The 23,462-nt window shown below is 43.8% G+C and overlaps 1 protein-coding gene across 11 annotated transcripts in view; it reads right to left on the bottom strand.

Annotated features, from left to right (window-relative positions):
- LOC144492807 (muscleblind-like protein 3) overlaps nt 1-23,462 on the bottom strand; it is a 161,609-nt gene that overhangs the window by 15,034 nt on the left and 123,113 nt on the right. For 3 of the 11 annotated variants that reach the window (XM_078211269.1, XM_078211276.1, XM_078211267.1), the window contains exons 6-9: nt 21,459-21,609; nt 20,390-20,425; nt 7,321-7,412; nt 6,915-6,988 (exon numbers count right to left, since the gene is read on the bottom strand). In XM_078211269.1, coding sequence (XP_078067395.1) covers nt 6,932-6,988; nt 7,321-7,412; nt 20,390-20,425; nt 21,459-21,609 — 336 coding nt within the window. In that variant the 3' untranslated portion in view covers nt 6,915-6,931. Of the gene's footprint in view, nt 1-6,914; nt 6,989-7,320; nt 7,413-20,389; nt 20,426-21,453; nt 21,610-23,462 lie in introns of those variants that run through there. The other 8 variants (XM_078211271.1, XM_078211270.1, XM_078211268.1 and 5 more) reach the window with 5 other exon arrangements.

Consider the following 23,462-nt stretch of genomic DNA (forward strand, 5'->3'; position numbering starts at 1 on the left):
GACAAATGCGAGGTGATGCATTTTGGTAGATTGAACCAGGGCAGGACTTACTCAGTTAATGGTAGGGCGTTGGGGAGAGTTACAGAACAAAGAGATCTAGGGGTACATGTTCATAGCTCCTTGAAAGTGGAGTCACAGGTGGACAGAGTGGTGAAGAAGGCATTCGGCATGCTTGGTTTCATCGGTCAGAACATTGAATACAGGAGTTGGAATGTCTTGTTGAAGTTGTACAAGACTTTAGTAAGGCCACACTTGGAATACTGTGTGCAATTCTAGTCACCCTATTATAGAAAGGATATTATTAAACTAGAAAGAGTGCAGAAAAGATTTGCTAAGGTGCTACTGGGACTTGATGGATTGAGTTATAAGAGAGGCTGGATAGATTGGGACTTTTTTCTCTGGAGCGTAGGAGGCTGAGGGGTGATCTTATAGAGGTCTATAAAATAATGAGGGGCACAGATCAGCTAGATAGTCAATATCTTTTCTCAAAGGTAGGGGAGTCTAAAACTAGAGGGCATAGGTTTAAGGTGAGAGGGGAGAGATATAAGTGCCCAGAGGGGCAATTTTTTCACACAGAAGGTGGTGAGTGTCTGGAACAAGCTGCCAGAGGTAGTAGGAGAGGTAGGTACAATTTTGTCTTTTAAAAAGCATGTAGATAGTTACATGGGTACGATGGGCATAGGGGGAATATGGGCCAAATGTGGGCAATTGGGATTAGTTTAGGGGTCTTAAAAAAAAGGACGGCATGGACAAGTTGGGCTGAAGGGCCTGTTTCCATGCTGTAAACATCTATGACTCTATCGCGGCGGGCAAGAAATGTAGCATTTAAGCCACCGGCCCCAAAGGCTACTTCCTTCAACGTATCGTTCGGCTGGTAGAAAAAAAACTGAGAAGCATTGGTCCCACAGTGTAATGTTGGTGGAGCAGGTGCAATGCCCCCACCTCTCGCACTGGCCCCAGGCACATCGGGATTCCCATTATGTCATTGGTAGGGAAAATTGCATCAGGTCAGTGTGAAACACGATTTGGGCCTCTCATGGGATTTTCCACACCCAACTCTAATCCTGGCTGATGAAAATGGGAGCGGAAAATCCTCATATAGAATAGTCACAGCATAGAGGGAGGGTATCAGGCCCATTATGTATGTCCTAGCTTTTTCAAACAATTATCCAGTTATTTCACTTATCCACTCTTTCCCCATTTCCCTGCAATTCTTTCTCCTTCAAGTATTTATCCAATTCCCGATTGAAGGCTTCGATGGAATCTGTCCCTACCACGCGATCAAACACATAAAAAGGTTTATCCCCATGTTATCTTGAAGTCTTTTGCCAATCTCCCTCATCCTGTGTCTTCTATTTATTGCCCGATGAGACATTGGAAATATTTTCTCCTTATTTGTTCGTTCTGTCTCTAGGCTGCTCTTCACCCTGGATCTGCATATGGCTCCTGGGTGATCAGCTCTCCAAAAAGCTCCTTATGGAGCATCACTACCATTGGCCCTCATCCTTTGCCTTCTCTCCCTTTGCCCTTTGTCTGTCCCACCATTTGAGTTTCCCTGCTTCAAATGGTGAGTGTAATTTAGTCCTAACCCCAAGTTAATTTCTAATTTAAACCTTTACTAACAATTCCCCGGTAAGTATCTGCTCTCTGCTGCCTTCAATGAACTTTGGCTATTTTCTCAAATTTGACTTAAATTTTCTTCATATTTCTGAACATCTCTGGTATCATAATTGATGTAGTAAGAAGTTTAACAACACCAGGTTAAAGTCCAACAGGTTTATTTGGTAGCAAAAGCCACACAAGCTTTCAGAACTCCACTATTCTATACGAGGATTTTCCGCTCCCATTTTCATCAGCCAGGATCAGAGTTGGGTGTGGAAAGCTTGTGTGGCTTTTGCTACCAAATAAACCTGTTGGACTTTAACCTGGTGTTGTTAAACTTCTTACTGTGTTTACCTCAGTCCAACGCCGGCATCTCCACATCATCATAATTGATTCCAGAAAATGAGCTTTTATCTACATGAGCGTGCCGTCAATAAGTCCGCGTATTTCTACTTCAGTAACATTGCGCCTCCCAGTGCCCCTGCCTCAGCCCTCCTGATGCTGAAAACCTTATCCACACCTTTGTTATTTCCTGACTTGACTATTCTAATGGACTTCTGGTCAGCCTCCCAAATTCTATCCTTCATAAACTTGAGGTCATCCAAATCTCTGCTGCCCATGTCCTAACTCATGCCACATGCCGTTCACCCATTTACCTTGTAGCTCCTGGTTAAGCAATGCCTCAATATTAAAATTCTTCTGCTTGACTTTCAAATTCCTCCATGGACCTCGCTCCTCCCTAACTTCCTCCAACCCCCTAGATACCCTCTGAGATACCTGCACTCCTCTAATCCCGGCCTCTTGACCATCGCACAATAATTGCCATGGCCTTTAGCTCTGGGATTTCCTCTCAAAACCTCGTGTCTTCTCTTTCATCATTTCAAACAGTCCATAAAATCTGTCTCTTTGACCCTTTGTACTAATATCTCTTTAAGTGGTTCAGTGTCACATTTTGTTTGATGACAAGCCTGTGAAGCACTTTGGGATTTTTATTATTTTAAAGGCAGTTGGGGGGGTGGAGTTTGACCCTGCGCTCTCCGTGCAAGGGATCAGCGGAGTGGGTTCAAAATCCCATGAGATTCGAAAAGCACGGTTCACTCCAGTTTGACCGCGTTGATTTTCATTGGCCTTTGCAGATGATGTAATCAGATTTACGCCCATAATGGGTGAGAACCTGATTTTAATAAATCTGAATATAATTAACCAGTCCCCTCACCAAATTATCCCCCTCACTGAATACTCAACCCGGCATGTTGGTGGGGTTCTCAACAGATTTTTTATAAGATAAACCCCTGTTTATCTTTTGTGCCCCTCTGGGGGCACAAAGGTAAGTTTAGTCCCCAGGGGATAGGGGCATGGCCAGACAGACCCAATTTGCTCAACCTCCCATCAAAGGATAACCCTCTCATCCCAGGAATCAATCTATTGAACCTTCATTGTACCACTTCCAATACAAATATATCCTCTCTTTTATGTGGAAATCAAAATTGCACAAATTACTCCAGATATGGTGTCACAAAGTCCTGTACAATTGTAATAAAACTTATTTATTTTTGTACTCCAATTCCATTGCAATAAAGGGCAACTGCCATTTGTCTTCTTAATTGCTTGCTATACCTACTTGCTAATTTTCTGTGTTTATTATACCAGTATACTCAGGTCCTTTGATCATCAACATTTACAAGTTTCACGCCTGTTAAAAACATGGTCTGTTTGTCTATTCTTATGACTAAAGTGGTTGACCTCACACTTTTCCACATTATCCTCCATCTGCCACTTTATCAATCCTGATAATTTAGGGGAGGTGTGGCCTAGTGGTATTGTCACTGGACTAGCAATCCAGAATCCCAGGGCAAGATCTGAAATTCTGTAAAATTCTGGAATTAAAAATTAGGATCATGAAACATTATCGATTGTCCTAAAAAAAATCTAGTTCACTAATGTCCTTCAGAGGAAGGAGATCTGCTGATCCACAGCACACAGCAAAGTGGTTGACTCTCAAATGCCCTCTAAAATGGAGGGCAGGTACAGATGGGCAATAAATGCTGGCACAGCCAGTGACGCACACAACCCAAACATGAATTTTTTAAAAGTTACATTCTCTAAAAACAATAAGACATTTGTCAAATATGATTTCCCTTTCATAACGCTATGTTGACATTTTCTGAGCAGATTTCTAAATTAAGACATCCTTAAGAGATTCCAGTATTTTCCCAACAACTGATGTCAGGTTAACCGACCTATTTTCTCTGCCCCTCCTTTCTCAAAAAGCAATGTCACATTTGCTAACTTCCAACCTGCTCGGACTACTGCAAAATTTAGGACATTTAGGAAAAACATTACAATGCAACCATTATCTCTGCAGCTATCTCTTTTTAAGAATCATGGGACATAGGACATCAGCATTTGGTAATTTTGGGGATTTTAGTATCTTGCATTTTTCTAATAATTTTTCTGCTGTCATTAAGCAATCTTAATAGTCCCATATTAGCCTCTATTTCTACAATGCAATTAGTGTTTTCTACTGTGAAGACGGACACAAAATATTTGTTCAACGTTTCTGTCGTTTTCTCATTCTTCACGATAATTTCTCCTTTACCTGCCTCTATGGGACCAACATATGCTTTAGCTACTCTCCTCCTTTTAACATACTTGTAAAAGCTTTTACAATCTGTTTTCATATTCTTGTCTGGCTTACTCTGATATTCCATTGTTTCCTCTTTTATCAACTTTTTGGTCACTCATTGTCTGTTTCCAAAACACACCCATCCTCCAGTTTACCACTATTTCTTGCAACCTCTTCTTCTAATCGAATACTATCTTTAAATTCCCCAGTAATCCAGGAATGTATGTTTCTTGCTGAGTTTTTGGTTTTTAATGGGATGTATTTTTGTTAATCATTTTGAATTGTTTCTTTCAATGTTTCCCACTGCTTATTTACCACCATAACAATGTCATCATAGCATCAGCCAGAGGTGACAAAATGTCCAAGGCTTGATAGCACCTTGGAAAACACCAGTGCACTGCAATTAGAGGAGTACATCTTCTGGTGCCAAGTATTGCCACCAAGTCTTCCTAGCCACTAATCCAGTATGCTCACACTACATTTGCCACTAGTTAAGGGGAACTAATAAATTGGCATAATGGCAATGTGAAAATTTGCTCAGTGGTCACTCTCTCCTGCCCGAATCTGGGTGTGAATGTAAATTAAGCCCAACTCCAAGCATTTGCAAGCATAATTTAAGATCATACTTACAGTGCAGTGCTGGGGGAGTACTGTATTGTCAGAGATGCTATCTTTTGGATGAGATATTGAACTGAAGACACATCTGACTTCTTGGGTGTAAAAGATCCCAAAGCAACATTGAAGATCAGTGGAGCTCTCCTAGTGTTCTGGCCAATATTTAATGCTCAACTAACTTTATTAAAATAGATTATCTGGTTGCTATAGTACTGTAGTTTGTGGGTCCTTGCTGTACACAGACCAGCTACAATGTTTCCTATATCAATGACTGCAAGTATGGGTTAATTGATTATAATAAAGATCAGCAGTGACCCTTTAAAATATCGGCATTTTCTTTCTTTAACTGAGAGAAAGCTAGAAACTATGTGCAGGAATAGGCTGTTCGAGCCTACTCCACATTCAACATGATCATGGCTGATCCTCTATCTCAACACTGTACTCCAGTGCTCTCCCAATACCCCTTCATACCTTTAGAGTCTAGAAATTTACCCATTTTCTTTTTAAATATATTCAGTCACTTGGCCTCTACAGCCTTCTGTAGTACAGAATTCCATAGATTCACTGTCTTCTGAGTGAAGACATTTCTCCTCATCTCAGTCCTCAATGCCCTACCCCGTATCCTGAGACTGTGAATCCTTGTTCTAGACACCCACGATGTGGAGATGCCGGTGTTGGACTGGGATAAACACAGTAAGAAGTCTCACAACCTCACAGCCAGAGGAAAAAACATCCATGCATTCAGTCTGTCCAGCCCTGTTAGAATTTCATATGTTTCAATGAGATCCCCTCTCATTCTTCCAAACTCTCGTGAATACAGTCCCAGTTGACCCAATCTCTCCTCATAGAACAAACCTGCTATCCCAGGAATCAGTCTGGTGAGCCTTCGCTGCACTCCCTTGTTGACAAGCGTATCCTATGCACACAATACTCCCAGACATGGTCTCACCAAGACACTGTACAACAGTAAGATATCCTTGTCTCTGTGTTCAAATCTTCTTGTAATGAAGGTCAACATAACATTTGCCTTCTTAACTGCTTGCTGTAAATATATGGTTGCTTTCAGTGACCATTTCAATAGTAGCCTAACTACACCATCAAGTAAACTATTCTCCTGGCTGTACAAACTCTAAAATACATGTGCTGGGTAGGTGAATATTAAGGAAACAACAAGACTACAGCATCAGGTTAACATGGAGGACAACAGAGGATGAAACAGATACCAATGACAGAATGTGGGAGCAGTGGGCATTGACGGGGCTGCAAGTGTGAATCCAATCTCACTGCAAAATAGGATTGATTTTCACGTTGGTGCTTGGGTAAAACACTGCTCGAGCGGCCGCTATATTTCCATTGATTGCTTGTATGTTTGTTTTATATTTATATTTATATCAAGTTGTGACAGTTTCATTTGCTAGCATGAGTTCACCAACATTACAGTTGTTTTTCTTCCTTCCTTGGATGTGGAGCAATGCAAACTACACTTGTCACCAGGTCAGGGGGTAGAGTTGTGGCCAGTGGTGAGGCATTTAAACCTATTTGATGCTATTTTAAATCTGACATTAGCTGTGTTAAAACAGGATAGAGAGGAATTTTGGGACCGGTTTATTTGGAACAAATCTTTTGTCCTGTCTTGGCACTTAAGTTCCTAACATTGGTATCTAACCTTTTTCAGTAGCAATGCCACACCTGAAGGTTTAACAAGTGTGTGCCTAAAGCAGAATAGCCACATATACAATAAAACATTTCAAAGCAATCCAGATCACATCAATATAATCCACATTTTGTAATATTAATAGAATATCAGCCAATTAAAAATATAAACTGTACATGCATTTGGCTAACATCCCAAATTCCAAGTTTAAAAACATGCTTGTATAAATGACTGAAGAGTTAGTCTGATAATGAATGACTTTTCTTATTAAATGCATTACAACATGAAAATGCATCACTAACATCACTTATATTAAACATTTTGGTTTCACCAGAGAGACAGAATAGGAATAAGAACAATCTTTCACTTCTTGGGCAAGTTCTGATTGGTTTGTATTAGTATTTAAAATAAACTTACTGTTCTATTCGTAACGTCTACATCTGTGTAACAAACATGCTGCTACTGAGTTCATCTATTGATAAAATGGGCATCTACAGTGGAAAAGATTTCAGATTAAAATGTGACTTTTAAAGATGAACTTATCCTCTATATTAACACACATCCTAGCATTGACATTTACATAAAACAGTGTGTGCAGTGAATGAATTAACTGACAATTTTAAAAGGGAAAAAAAGTAATGTCACTAACATTATCCATAGCTACATCCAAATCATAACACACACTGATGTCGTGACTGAAGAATACTTGTCTTAAAACAATTTTCCTCGACTTAAATTTAGCAGAGACTTTGAAATCTGATTTTAAAGCAACAGCTCACTTGGAACAAGAAATGTCAAATAAAAGCTATTTAAAGAGCCAAACCTGATTGGCTGTTGCTGTTGCTGCGAAGGGAGCGTTGGTAGCAGGTGTTGTTGCGGACACAGTGGTGGGCGTAGCGCCGTGCATCATGGGTACTTTCAGTAGGGGACACCATGGAAGCGACAAACAGGAAGGGTGTAGCGTTATGGTAACCATGGCAGCGTGTGGTGTGGATTGCAGGCGTGGCAGGTATCACAGCAATAAGCCATGTGACATCATCATGAAGGGTGACACCAGCATGCAATCATAGTGCAAAAAGCAAGACAGCATTGAAAGAAATACACAAAACAAAAAGAGAAAAAAAGGAGAAAGCATATTACAATCATAATTAAGGAGAACTTAAAACACTCTAAAAGACTTTGTACATTATCAGGCACATAATGATGTATTTGTGTAATTATATAAAATAAAACACAGACTTTGAAGCAATGTATTTAACAGGTACTCTGAACAAAATTCTGTTTGGAATTATTTAAAAAGCATGAAAAATCAAATTTTGCAGTTAAATTTAATTCATGTGAACCAATGGTAACTACCTATAGGACATGTATAGACAAAACCAGGTTAGATTAAAAAAGGGAGGCAGTTAATGTCCCAGTGTTAGTTACATTTGTGCAACATCCAGAATGGGAGGTCATAGAAACAGGTTTTTATTTACCCTGTCACTTATACACACTCACGTATTTACACATAATCAAAATTACACCAACGTTTACTCATACAGTCGTTCAAAATCAGTTAAACAAAATCACACTGTTCAAAATCACACCCACTCAAAATCACACCTGCTCAAAATCACAGCTAATTCAAAATCACACCCATTCAAAATAGCAGCTAACCAAAATCACACCCATTCAAAATAGCAGCTAACCAAAATCACACCCATTCAAAATAGCAGCTAACCAAAATCACACCCATTCAAAATCACCCCCACTCAAAATCACCTCAATCAAAATCACACCTACTCAAACTCACACCCACTCAAAATCAATCACACCTAATCAAGATTGCGCCTAATAAAAATCAAACCATTCAAAATCTCATTCACAGGACTATTTCTGGATCCTGAGTGCACCCCTGGGAGTAAACAATAACATTTTGGGATTAGACCCCCTCAGTTGGCATGGAGACAGGTTTACTGTCCAATTAAGGGCAGCAGGTGGGCTTTCAAAGCTGAGAGGCCAATCAGAAGCTTTCCCACTTTCAGAGGAACTGCTCATTGCAAGAAAGGGTAAGTGACTGACAGAGTACTTTTTCATGTAGGGCCCCTCTGAACAACTTATTTGAAAACTTAAAATTAATAGAAAATGCAATCAGCCTCCACTGTGGATTGTGAAATGGGAAGAACGTTTATAGGATGGCCTAAAGCTACCCCACCATCCAGGCGGGCTGGGAGGGGCTGGAGGCCTTTGTGTCACTGTGTATAAGAACATAAGAAATAGGAGCAGGAGTAGGCCATCTAGCCCCTCAAGTCTGCTCCGCCATTCAATAAGATCATGGCTGATCTGATAGTGGGTTCAGTTCCACTTACCCGCCTGCTCCCCATAACCTGTAATTCCCTTAATGGTTAAAAATCTATCTATCTGTGACTTAAACACATTTAACGAGGTAGCCTCTACTGCTTCATTGAGCAGAGAATTCCAAAGATTCACTACCCCCTGGGAGAAGAAGTTCCTCCTCAACTCTGTTCTAAATTGACATCCCCGTATTTTGAGACTATGTCCCCTAGTTCTTGTTTTCGTTGTAAGTGGAAATAACCTCGCTGCGTCTACCCTGTCTAGCCCCTTCATTATCTTAAATGTCTCTATAAGATCTCCCCTCAACCTTCTAAACTCCATTGAGTACAGGCCCAGTCTACTCAATCTCTCCTCATAAGCTAAACCCCTCATCTCCGGAATCAACCTGGTGAACCTTCTCTGTACCCCCTCCAAAGCTAATATATCCTTTCTTAAATAAGGGGACCAAAATTGTACACAGTACTCTAGGTGCGGCCTCACCAGTACCCAGTACAGTTGCAGCATGACCTCCCTGCTTTTATACTCCATCCCTCTCGCGATAAAGGCCGATATTCCATTTGCCTTCTTGATTACCTGCTGCGCCTGCAAACTGAGTTTTTGTGATTCATGCACAAGGACCCCTAGGTCCCTCTGCACAGTAGCAGGTTGTAATTTTTCACCGTTTAAATAATAGTCCATTTTACTATTATTCCTTCCAAAGTGGATAACCTCACACTTACTAACGTTATACTCCATCTGCCAGATCCTTGCCCACTCACTTAGCCTATCCAAATCTCTCTGCAGACTTTCTGTGTCCTCCACGCAATTTGCTTTCCCACTCATCTTTGTGTCATCCGCAAACTTCGTTACCCTACACTCGGTCCCCTCCTCCAGATCATCTATGTATATGGTAAATAGTTGAGGCCCCAGCACCGATCCCTGCGGCACGCCACTAGTCACTGATTGCCAACCAGAAAAGCACCCACTTATTCCGACTCTCTGCTTTCTGTTAGATAGCCAATCCTCAATCCACGCTAACACTTTACCCCCAACTCCGTGTACCTTTATCTTATGCAGCAACCTTTTGTGAGGCACCTTATCGAATGCCTTCTGGAAATCTAAATACACCACATCCACCGGTTCCCCTCTGTCAACCGCACTCGTTATATCCTCAAAAAATTCCAGTAAATTAGTCAAACATGGTTTTCCCTTCATGAATCCATGATGCGTCTGCCTGATTGAACCATTCTTTTCCAGGTGTCCTGCTATTTCTTTCTTAATGAGAGATTCCAGCATTTTCCAACTGATTGGAGGTGCAAACCTCCAATCAGTTAACCAGTCCTTTGTATTTTTGGGTCCCCCTGGCCTTTGTCCCTAACCTCGGGGGAATCCGACAATTCTGCCCGCAGTCACACATGCGCGCACACGCACACACACGCACGCACACACATGGTGGTTGACAACCCATCCAATAGCATTGGGCTGACCCCAATTCCTTAACAGCAGGGCAGGGCTGCATCATGTAGGAAGTTAACTGGCAGCCATTGGGATTGCTTCCCTGATTAAGGACATCAGACCACTCCTGGAAACTATTGGCCCATGAGAAGGCCACCATCTCAGCAGCCTCGCCAGGAGAGGCAGCCATTGCCGGGACTACAGCCAGAGGAGGAGGATGCCACAGCAATGAGCATGCTCCCTCACAACCTAATCCGTGGAGTCTGGGGGTGCTGGCAGCTGCCTGACTGCCCCCTGCCCACATTGGAACTCCACCGGGAGGTCGGTAGGGTTTACCTGGCTGTCTAACCATGTGGTGGAGGGTCCCCACTCCTGCCACTGGCTAAACGCCAGCAGAGGAAGGAACAGGCCTTTGATTGGCCACTTCAAAATTTGCTTTGGGATCTAGGTGGGAAATCTGGCACCTTCCCAGCTTCTGGCAAGGCAGCATAGTGGCAGGAAAGATAAATATGCCAGTCCTCACCATTTTACCGGCTCCACAGCCTCCTGGTCCATCCCCGAGGGTTGGACAAATCCAGACTCTTAGGATGCAATTTTGACTCAAGTGCAGCCATGGGTTGGCATGGAAATTTGCATAGCCAGAAAATGTGGCAGCTTGCGGACCACATTCTGGAAGGCGGGATCTGTGGCAGAAGGGTTACATGCCTGAAAGCGGAGCTTTATCAATTGAATGGAGTTAATGACTATCTGGGCAAGTTATCAGAGATTGACTGGTAGTCAGTTTACAGGTCTTCTTCGGTGTTGAGAACAAGCCATTTGCCCATAGGCAACTTCCCAGTGGCAGGCTGTGGAACCAATATTCCTGCCAGGCCTGGCATGGTAGGCAGTCCTGTTGTGGGGTTTTCCCTCCACTTTCCCTCCACAATGGTGCCCATCTGCTGATACCTTTTTTAAATTGAAAAGTTTAAAAAGTAGCAGAGTCGACATCTCCATCTTGAGGCTCTCTCTCTTATCTAAACAGCAGGTTGCCGCTATTCTTTTTAATTAATTCATGGGATGTGAAAATTGCTGGCTAGGCCAACATTTGTTGCCTATCCCTAATTGCCCTCAAGAAGGTGGTAGTGAGCTGTCTTTTTGAACCGCTATAATCCATTTGGTGTAGATACACCCACAGTGCTGTTAGGGAGGGAGATCCAAGATTTTGACCCACTGACAGTGAAGGAATGGTGATATATTTCCAAGTCAGGATTGGGTGTGTGTCTTCGAGGACAGCTTGCAGGTGGTGGTGTTCCCATGCACCTGCAGCCCTTGTCCTTCTAGGTGGTAGAGTTTGCAGGTTTGGAAGCTGCTGGTGAAGGAGTCTTGAGTGAGTTCCTAAAGTGCATCTTGTAAAAGATGGTACACCGTACGTCGTTGATGGAGGAAACGAATGTTGAATGTGGTGAATGGCGTGTGCCAATCAAGCGGGCTGCTTTTATCTTGGATAGTGTTGAGTGTTATTGTGGCTGCATTCATCCAGGCAAGTGACCATCACATTCCTGACTTGAGCCTTGTAAATGATGGACAGACTTTGAGATATCAAAGGCTGAGTTTCTCACCATAGGATTCCCCGCTCCTGTAGTCACTGCATTTATATGGCTAGTCCTGCTCAGTTTTGGTCAATGGTAAGACACAGGTTGATAATGGGCGATTCAGCAATGGTAATTACATTGAATTTCAAAGGAAGATGGTTCGATTTTTTTTATTGGAGATGCTTATTGCCTGGCACTTGCGTGGCTTGAATGTTACTTACCACTTACCAGTCAAAGCCTGAATATTGTCCAGGTCTTGTTGCATTTGGACACAGACTGTTTCAGTATCTGAGGAGTCGTGAACAGTGCTGAACATTGTTCAGTCATCCATGAACATCCCCATTTTGGATCTTATGGTGGAAGGGGATGTTATTGATGAAGCAGCTGAAGATGGTTGGTAGGTTGGTGGATGGTTGAACACCATTCCCTTCAATGATGTCTTGGAAGTGAGATGATTGGCTTTCAACAACAGCAACTATCTTCCTTTGTGCAAGGCTCTAATAAGCTCAGGAGCTGAGTGGCCCTGGCTCCACCCAAACTCTGCATCAGTGAACAAGTTATTGTTGAGTAAGCATCGCTAGGTGGCACTGTTGAGGGCACCTTGCATCACGTTGTGAATGATCAAGAAGGGGCTGCGAGAGTAATTGACTGGATTGCATTTGTCATGCTTTTTGTGCTTGGGACATGCCTAGGCAATTTCCCACTGAGTCGTGTAAATGTAGCTGTATGATGATTCCTACTGACCTTTCGGCTTCAGGAGCCCTCATGCCATCCTTAATTGGACAGTGAGCCTAACCGCATTAATTAGTCAATTCCTGACTCTCATTTTGATCCAATTTCGGAATCCCAACCAAAATGCATATCCTGCCCAGAAAATCATGCATTTATCACAGACTCACGCTCACAGTCAAAATCACACACGTATGTATTTACATATGCTCACACTCATTTTCTAAGAAACAGACTCATTCCCGCAGCTGGTGCTATATTTATGGAAGATCTAGTGATCTCTGTAGGGTGGATTTCCCCTTTCTCAAGGTCAGTTTGATCCAGCACTAAATCAAAGGAATTTCCGGGCCTCCAGTCACAGTGATGTCATCAGGTAAGTTAAGCAATCAATCACATTGAAGTATTCTCACAGACAGCAAACAAGGAAGTTAAAGCACTGATTATCCTTCATATTTCAATATCATTTTACAGAGAGTGAAATAAAGTTTGTGATATACACATGGCATTAAGGTAGGAGCTGAGATATGATAAGCCTTTTAAAATAATAATTAAAATATGAGGAACTTTTTTCTTTGAATGGAGAAATTTCTCATTTCACAAAAATATTTTTTTTGGGCCATTGAGAGTGTTCAGCAGTAACTATGGATTTAAGACACTGTTAAAAGGTCAGATGCACCTCAGTTAACAAGGTGCAACTTTCTCATGGGTTTTTATGGCAAGACTAATGGAGTAAAAGGGAAAGTTTTCATCAGTTCAGTGATTTCTAATTGATTGTAGACCTGAGGAACTCCAACAGCTTGCCCCATGCAGAAATATTAAATGACTGACAGCCACTACTGGATTTCTGTGTTTACTTGCACAATGTGTGCCATTCAGAAGTTGCTGTCAGTGTCAGAGGAGAATCGATGGTGAACACTGACAATTTCTCGTTCTGTGACTCGATGTCAGATTCTGGCTGATTATGTATCTGCAATATATTTTGGGACATTTTATTGTTTCACAGGGTGAGATGTTGCTGTTGTTGCACTCAAGCTAAACAAAATAATTTAAATTATTTTGGATATCCTAAGATTCTATTTCTCAATTCCCCAACCCCACATAGATTCGAGGTGTGGATGAAAACAATTTAATGATGGGCATCACAATTCACACATCATCTCCATGTGCTAGATATTTGAGTGGCTCAACATGAACTTTTCCACCAAGGGAAATCTTTTCCCTGCCCATTGAGGCATTTTGATTGTCCACATCCCACATTTGCCCCCTGAGAATGCTCATGGCCAAGACTAAATGGTCCCATGTTTGGGGCCATTGCATGCAGAGATCCTGTACTGGCTCAGGGAAAGAGTCAGGAAGAGGTCAAAGTAATGAATTTCATTCTGGAACAGAGCTACATGTTCAAAAAAGTAACTTAAACCTAACTTGCCAGGCAGAATGGGGTGATGGTGCTTTTACAGTCAGCCAATATTATTTCAACAGAGGGTAAGGTAGGCGGCATTACAGTTGATAGCTTCAGTCTGCCAATGAGCAGGTTTAGTTAAAATTGCCATCTTGTTGGTGCTGAACATTTCAACAATTTTCAAGTGCTGCTTTTGATATTAGATGTATTGGCAACTAATGTCCACTTAAATGCCCCAGCCATGAAAGGGAGTGTGATAACCCAGATATCCAGCATCTATCCAGCCCCATGCCTTAGGCTATATAGTAACTAGCTATTCAAAATCAGGAGCTCAAATGTATGCATCTAAGAGAGTTGAAGAGATGTAGCCTGGAGCTCATTTGCACAGCCGCCTGATTCCAAGTTCACTAAAGATTGTACAGGGTGACACAGTGGCACAATGGTTAGCACTTGCTGCCTTAAAGCTTCAGGGGCCCGATTTCAATTCCAGTCTTGAGTAACTGTCTGAGTTTGCATATTCGCCCAGTGTCTGCATAGGTTTCCTCCGGGTGCGACAGTTTCCTTACACAGTCCAAAGATGTGTAGATTAGGTGGATTGGCCATGGCAAATTATTACTTGGTGTCCAAAGATGTGCAGGGGTCATGGGGATAGTGCAGACTCAATAAGCTCAATGACCTCCTTCTGCACTGTAGGGATTTTATAACATCCACATTGTTTACGTTCCTATTAGGAAGTGTGTGAGAACAGTATGCACTGATGTGACCTCCATTTGCCCCTTCTTTCCTCTGCCTCGTAAAGAAAAATTCTGCTTTTCCCCTGATACTGCTGCTCAAGGAGCATGCATCACACAGACTCCTTTGCACTCTCCTTTCATTGCTATACTTTCTCCACTGGCACAACCAGTTTCCATTTTTTTAATACCACCTCTCCTCAGCTTTACTTGGTTTCATCGATCAGAACATTGAATACATGAGTTGGGACATCTTGTTGAAGTTGCACAAGACATTGAAAAGGCCACACTCGGAACACTGTGTACAGTTCTGGTTACCCTATTATAGAAAAGATATTATTAAACTAGAAAGAGTGCAGAAAATATTTACTAGGATACTACCCGGACTTGATGGTTTGAGTTATAAGGAGAGGCTGGATAGACTGGGACTTTTTCTCTGGAGCGTAGGAGGCTGAGGGGTGATCTTATCGAGGTCTATAAAATGAGAGGCACAAATCAGCTTGATAGTCAATATCTTTTCCCAAAGGTAGGGGAGTCTAAAACTAGAGGGCATGGGTTTCAGGTGAGAGGGAAGCGATACAAAAGTGTGCAGAGGGTGGGGGAGTGTCTGGAACAAGCTGCCAGAGATAGTAGTAGAGGCGGGTACAATTTTGTCTTTTAAAAAGCATTTAGACCGTTACATGGGTAAGATGGGTATAGAGGGATATGGGCCAAATGCGGGCAATTGGGATTAGTTTAGGGGTTTAAAAAAAAAGGGCGGCATGGATAAGTTGGGCCAAAGGGCCTGTTTCCATGCTGTAAACCTCTATGACTCTTTGAGGTCCTCTCTTCTCCACCCCTTCTATGGTTCACATTTCTCTATGCTCCTTTTGTCATTAACGGCCACGTGTTAATGAGTTAACGAGTTAAGCAGGCCAGACAGAACTGACCCATTCTGTTGAAACAGGGTTATTTCATATCTTTGCTTTCATCCCCATATGGACAGTAAGTAGTCTCACAACACCAGGTTAAAGTCCAACAGGTTTATTTGGTAGTGCGAGCTTTCGGAGTGCTGCTCCTTCATCAGATCTGTGCAGGATTTGTTTCACAAACAGGGCATATATAGACACAAACTCAATTACAAGATAATGGTTGGAATGCAAGTCTGAACAGGTAATCAAGTCTTTACAGGTGTAGACAATGTGAGTGGAGAGAGGATTAAGCACAGGTTAAAGAGGTGTGAATTGTCTCCAGCCAGGACAGTTAGTGAGATTTTGCAAGGCCATGCAAGTCATGGGGGATTACAGATAGTATGACATGAAGCCAAGATCCCGGTTGAGGCCGTCCTCATGTGTGCGGAACTTGGCTATCAGTTTCTGCTCAGCGATTCTGTGTTGTCATGTGTCTTGAAGGCCGTCTTGGAGAACGCTTACCCGAAGATGAGATGCTGAATGCCCTGACTGCTGAAGTGTTCCCCGACAGGAAGGGAAGACTCCTGCCTGGTGATTATCGAGCCGTGTCTATTCATCCGTTATCGTAGCGTCTGCATGGTCTAGTCAATGTACCATGCCTCGGGACATCCTTTCCTGCAGCGTATCAGGTAGACAACGTTGGCCGAGTCACAAGAGTATGTACCGTGTACCTGGTGGATGGTGCTCTCACGTGAGATGATGGCATCTGTGTCAATGGTTTGGCATGTTTTGCAGAGGTTGCTGTGGCAGGGTGTGTTGTGTCATGGTCTCTGTTCTCCTGAAGTTTGTTGCGTCCAATGGTCTGTTTGAGGTTGCGCAGTTGTTTGAAGGCAAGTAGTGGGGTGTGGGGATGGCCTTGGTGAGATGTTCATCTTCATCGATGACATGTTGAAGGCTCTGGAGAAGATGTCGTAGCTTCTCTACTCTGGGGAAGTACTGGCCGACGAAGGGTACTCTGTCCACCGTGTCCCGTGTTTGTCTTCTGAGGAGATCGGTGCGGTTTTTCGCTGTGGCGCATTGGAACTGTCGATCGATTTGCCGAGCACCATATCCTGTACTTATGAGGGTATCTTTCAGCATCTGTAGGTGTCTGTTGCAATCCTCCTCATCTGAGCAGATCCTGTGAATACGGAGGGCTTGTCCGTAGGGGATGGCTTCTTTAACGTGTTATGGGTAGAAGGTGGAGAAGTGAAGCATCGTGAGGTTATCTGTGGGCTGAAGTGACCATCCTTGATGGAGATGCGTGTGTCCAAGAACGCAACCGATTCTGGAGAGTAGTCCATGGTGAGTCTGATGGTGGGATAGAACTTGTTTGGACTCATGGCGAACAATCACTGAAACAACTATTTGCTGACATCAACAAGTATACGGACAAGCCCTCCGTATACACAGGATCTGCTCAGAGAGGAGGATTGCAACAGACATCTACAGACACTGAAAGACACCGTCATAAGAACAGGATATGGCACTCGACTAATCGATTGAGAGTTCCAACGCGCCACAGTGAAAAACCACAACAACCTCCTCAGAAGACAAACACACGACTCGGCGGACAGAGTACCCTTCGTCATCCCGTACTTCCCCGGAGAGGAGAAGCTACAACATCCTCTCTGGAGCCTTCAACATGTCATCGATGAAGACGAACATCTCACCAAGGGCGTCCCCATACCCCCACTACTTGCCTTCAAACAACCACGCAACCTCAAACAGACCATTGTCTGCAGCAAACTATCCAGCCTTCAGGAGAACAGTGACCACGACACCACACAACCCTGCCACAGCAACCTCTGCAAGACGTGCCGGATCATTGACACGGATGCCATCATCTCACATGAGAACACCATCCACCAGGTACATGTTACCTAAACTCAGCCAACGTTGTCTACCTGATACGTTGCAGGAAAGGATGTCCCGAGGCATGGTACATTGGCGAGACCATGCAGATGCTGAGACAATGGATGAATGGACACCGCTCGACAATTACCAGGCAGGAGTGTTCCCTTCCTGTCGGGGAACACTTCAGCAGTCAAGGTCATTCAGCCTCTGATCTTCGGGTAAGCGTTCTACAAGGCGGCCTTCAAGACACATGACAATGCAGAATTGCCGAGCACAAACTGATAGACAAGTTCTGCACACATGAGAATGGCCTCAACCGGGATCTTGGGTTCATGTCACACTAGCTGTAACCCCCATGACTTAGAACATAGAACATAGAACATTACAGCGCAGAACAGGCCCTTCGGCCCACGATGTTGCACCGACCAGTTAAAAAAAAAAACTGTGACCCTCCAACCTAAACCAATTTCTTTTCGTCCATGAACCTATCTACGGATCTCTTAAACGCCCCCAAACTAGGCGCATTTACAACTGATGCTGGCAGGGCATTCCAATCCCTCACCACCCTCTGGGTAAAGAACCTACCCCTGACATCGGTTCTATAACTACCCCCCCTCAATTTAAAGCCATGCCCCCTCGTGCTGGATTTCTCCATCAGAGGGCTTGCAAAATCCTTCTAACTGTCCTGGCTTGAGATAATTCACACCTCTTTAACCTGTGCTTAACCCTTTCTCCACTCGCATTGTCTGCACCTATAAAGACTTGATTACCTGTTAAGACTCGCATTCCAACCATTATCTTGTAATTGAGTTTGTGTCTATATATGGTGGTCCAGAATGGTGAAGCACCCGACTTATCTGACTTCTCTGCAGCATTCAGCCTTGGGCAGGTAATAAAGATTTGTGTTTTGGGCAGGAAGGAGGGTTAAATTTGATGTTGCCACCCAAGGTTAAAGCATCGTTATCCCAGCTTGTATAGATGTTAAACATACTGAAAGTAGTCATTGTTCATGGTTTACCAGCAATGGTGGTGGAATAGCTGGGAATATACTTAGTTACTGCTCAAAAGGTAAATGGTCATTAAGTCACTCCAACCCGATAATTCAAAGAGGGCATGGGGAGGCAGCAAGATAGTACATTGTACCTCAGTATGGCAGAATGACCTTTGGTTTAGTGGTAACATTTCTGCCTCTGAATCAGAAGGTGAAAGATTTGAGCCACCCCAGACATTAGGGAGTCCCATCAAGGGACACTTGCTTCCACTAGTTAAGACTAACTCCCATAGAACATTGGATTCCATGCAGTGCAGAAGGAAGCCATTCGGCCCATCGAGTCTGCACCAATCTCCAAAAGGACATCTTATCCAGGCCTATCCTCCTGCCTATCCCTGTAACCCCATGCATTTACCGTGACTAATCCACCTAACCTATTCATCTTTGGATACTAAGAGGCAATTTAGAATGGCCAATCCACCTAATTTTCTAAATCCAGCCCACAACAACCTGGTTAAACACCATTTAGTGGGTGCATGCATTTCTGGATACTGCACCTCGGAGAGGGGTTATTGGCTCTCGATCTTCTATACACAAAGTAATACAATCCTAGCTGCAATCAGTCCTCCTAATTTTAGCCTTTTAGATTGGCCTTGATTCCTTGATTTCTCTTGAACTTTGACTTGACTTGTTACCACTGTTATTAAGTTGTGTTTAGTGAGGTTCTTGGTGTGATTCTGTAAACTACACAAGCTACACTCGCAAGGAGCACAGGTAGCAAGGGGTGCAGCTGGGTCATGCCTTTGATTCCTTGACTGGCTAATCCTGGTGGGCAATGTTCCACACTGGGAACTCGGCATCTCAGGCCCTGTATGGACAAAATTTAATGCAGGTGACAGGTTCCCACCCACTGGCTGAAGAACCAATGAATGCCCATTGTCGCCTCAGGCAGTTGTCCTGATCCAGCATCCCATAGGCCGAGATCCCATCTCCCAAAAACTGTTGACCAATGAGAGGTTTGCAGCTGCCCATCATAGGCAGTGCCAGGCCGCGTGATGGTAGCTCACGTCAATGCCTCCAGGAAGAGGGCTTGGATTGCCCAGGGACTCAGGCTGCAGCTTGGTGAGGATGAGATGTCGATTGCAGGTCCTTTGATGGGTGGAAGGTGCTTAAGCAGCAAGAGGAGGGCCTATTCTCAATGCTGGGTCCCTCAATCGGGTACTGAGTGCCTTTAAATGATGGACGCCACCTGAGAGTCTGCAAGCAAACATGGAAGGTTGAATAAAGTCGCTATTGTTCCAGATGACCATAGACTGCCCTCCCCTTTGAGAGAGAGCTGACTGGTGGTGATTTAACCCGAGGATCACCACACCTCAGGCGAGGGACAAATTTGAGAAAGCAGGGCCTTCATGAATAACCTCAGCCAATATGGGAATTAAACCCAAATGATGCTCTGCATCATTAACCAGCCATCCAGCTAACTGAGCTAAACCCAGGAGGTGAGATGAGATCCTCAAGTGGGCATTCATTACCCATTTAGGGGCCTCAATTGGCAGTCAGGCAGGCATACTATCCACCAGCCTTCCCAGAATTCATTCCCAGAAGTTACAAGGTAACAGGGTCCCCAACCTGCACCCTCACATCTTGTTCAATGCCCTCTGCTTCTAAATCCTACCTCAGGGGAGGGCATTAAATTCTCTCCTCAGTCTTCTGGGTGTAACCTGATGAGATCCTGTGGAGTTTGCTCAATACTCTGACAACTTGCAGTAACTGGCTAGTGGTGTGAGAATATCAGGAAGTAAATATTGGCTGACAGAAACTCTTCCCAACACAAACACACAGTGAAGTTTTGAAAACGTGAGTGAGTTAAAGAAAGGTCAAAAAAATTTGAGAGAGATAAAGCTGCAACCTTACCAACACTTGCAGTGGGAGTCATGCACAACACTGAGCCTGCAGATCATGCAGTGAAGCGTTGAAAGGATAAACAAAAAAAAAGGAACATTGTTAGAAATAGTTAGTGTCCACACACATTCTGCATGAAACAGATTATAGCCAGTAGAGAAACCTTCAGTGATTACCTCAGCACATGCAAGGTGAGAGTTTGGTTTTTTTTATACGTGGAGCTAAAACTATGCAATCAGAATAATTCTCTGGGAAATGATGAGAAGCGTGAATCGACGCAATAGCAAATGCAGAGATAAAATGCACTGCCTCCTAGCCAGAAGAAGCAAGTATTTGTTACTTCTCCGTACTTACAAAGTGCATCTTAATTCACAGCTACAACATTCATGCTGCCTCATTAAGAACATTTAGGGTTGGAATTGGACCTAGCCGAGCTGCAAAATGGAGGGAATCGAATATCAGGCAGGGGCATGGAGGCGATTGATACATTACCATCTGATATGCGTCCCAAGGCAAGTTCAATTTCAGCCCCCCACCCGCCATTAGAATATCAAAACCAGAAAAAAATTGTGCTCGGAAAGAAAATTTCACACAATCTGCTCCAAACACAGCTGCATTATTTTTCTTTCTCTGATCCTGCACATTTACCGAAAGTTGCACAGCAACATCCGCGCATCCATGTCGAGGATGTGAATTTTAAAGGAGCTGATTGTTTCTGAGACCGGATCATCTCTCCCCCCCGCCCCCCCCCCCCCCCACCCACCCACTCCCCCCCCCCCAACCCTCCCAACCCCCCCCCAACGCCCCCCCCAACCCCCCCCCCCAACCTCCCCCCCCACCCCCCCCCAACCTCCCCCCCCCCCCCCCCCCCCACATTCCAGCTCTTCATTTGAAAATGCGAACTTGCAATATTTCAAACTTAAAATGGAAACAAGAGCAGCTCCTTTAAAGGTGAAAACCATTCTGACATGAAGGGGATGAACGCTTGCCCATTCTTGAAGTGACGCCAGCAGTAAAGCCCTGTGGCTTCCAATACCAAAATGAAAGAGTGCATGAGAAGCACAAATGATAATGGACTAACCTGTTGGGATGAATGTTGGTTGTTGCAGCTGCATATTAGCTAGAGCCTGTTGGTAGTGGAAAACACTGGGATTAAACACTGTGGTGGCACCATTGGTTTTTTCAAGTGCTGGCCTCTTTGGTAAAGGTTGGAGGGCACCAGGCTGGAGGGCCTATGGATGAGGGATTCATTAAGACAAGTAGAAAATAAATGATGCATGCACCAAACAATATGCATATATACACACACACACACACACACACACACCAAAGACTGGTCTGCCATTCTCCAGCAACTAGTAATACCTAAAGCAAGGCAGCAGCTGAAGCAGACTATAGCTGCAAGGCATTGTGAGCAGTAGGCAAGTGCGAAAAGCATGAGAGGCAGAACAAAAGCCTTTTGAGAATCAAAAGTGGAGCTGCAAGGCCACTTAACAGTGTTTGACTTTAAATGCAGGACATCGAATATCAAGCTTAAAGTGAGAGAGTTTGGACAGGCTGCACATTGACAGCGATGGAATGAGAAGAAAAACAATGCATTGGCAGCATAGTGACTGAAGATCTAAAACACACACTATAGAATAAATACACATTACATAGTCAGGGTTCTCGCTAGGGTTTTAGAAAACCCTGGGGACTTGACAAGTCTCAAGGCTCATTTCACAAAAGAGGTTTTTTTTGTTAACACGCTCAGAAAGTCAGACAAGATGAAATCAAATTCAAGTTTCACTTTAACGGGAACCCTGCACGTGACTGAAAGCAGAAAGAAGCAAGTGAAGCGACAACATAAATGTTTGCTGTAAACTGCAGCACCCAGAAAGCAAGAAACTGCAGCTGGCTTGCTCAAATAGTACAAGTGATTATGGCACAGTGGCTGCGGACATACATGAAAAAACATGTCTCTATTTAACTCGCCCTGTGGCATAATGGATACCTGGTGGTTAGAGTTACAAAATTCAGATTGGGAAATGTCCCTCCTTACTGCTAACCATTATTTTGTGTGATTATGGACACACTGCATGCTGAATTCTACGATTTCACCCTTTAGCGAGTGTTTGACCATTTCTTGCTATTTGGACAAGATTGGCATTTGGAAGGCTGCTCAGTAAAATCACACAGCACAGAAGAACCTCTCAAACCCATACCAGCTCTTGGACAGGGCTATCCAATCAGCAACATTTGCCTGCCCTTTCTCCGCTCCCCTGCCCTTTCCCTGCTCCCCTGCCCCTTTCTCATCCCCCATTCCCCTGCTCTTTCCGCTCCCCTGCCCTTTCCCCATTCCCCGCTCCTTTCCCCATTCCCTGCTCTTTTCCCCACTCCCTTGCCCGTCCCCCATTCCCCTGCCCCTTCTCAATTCCCCTGCCCTTTCCCAATTCCCCAGCCCCTTCCCAATTCCCCCGTCCCTTCCCAATTCCCCTGCCCCTCCCCATTCCCCTACCCTTTCCCCGCTCCCCTGCTCTTTCCCCATTCCCCTGCTCTTTCCCTGTATCTCTGCAAGTTCTTTCCTCCTTTTCACATATTTATCCAATTCCCTTTTGAAAGTTACAATCGAATCTGCTTCCACTAACTTATCAGGCAGTGCAGTGGTACTAATGCATTGTTGGTTGGAATTTTAGATGGTTTTCTGTCAATTTGAGCTATTAAGGCAGTGACTGGACAATTGTCTGAATGAATATAAGTAAAAGGATTCCACTCTTTGTTGCCAAAATCACTTCAATACAGTCAAACCTGTTTTAAACGCAGCATTAACTCCCCAATCAAAATTGTCCTGATTCTTTCAGTCTGTGCTCTCTTTCAATCACCTGGAGACCAATTCACCTTGTATCTTGGAAGGTTTTTGTTTAGTGCTGCACCAAATCAGAAGGCAACAAATATAACAGCACACTCTGAGCACTATGGAGTGCAGTAGCTCCACCATAAATGTTCACAGGTCTGTTCATAAGGCTGTAGAAACAGGTTTCACTGTGGCTGTATCTCTTTTTGCGGTGCCAAACCCTTAGGAGATGGCGAAGCGCTAACTGACACC

The sequence above is a fragment of the Mustelus asterias genome, chromosome 4, assembly GCF_964213995.1.
Source record: "Mustelus asterias chromosome 4, sMusAst1.hap1.1, whole genome shotgun sequence".
Lineage (NCBI taxonomy): Eukaryota > Metazoa > Chordata > Chondrichthyes > Carcharhiniformes > Triakidae > Mustelus > Mustelus asterias.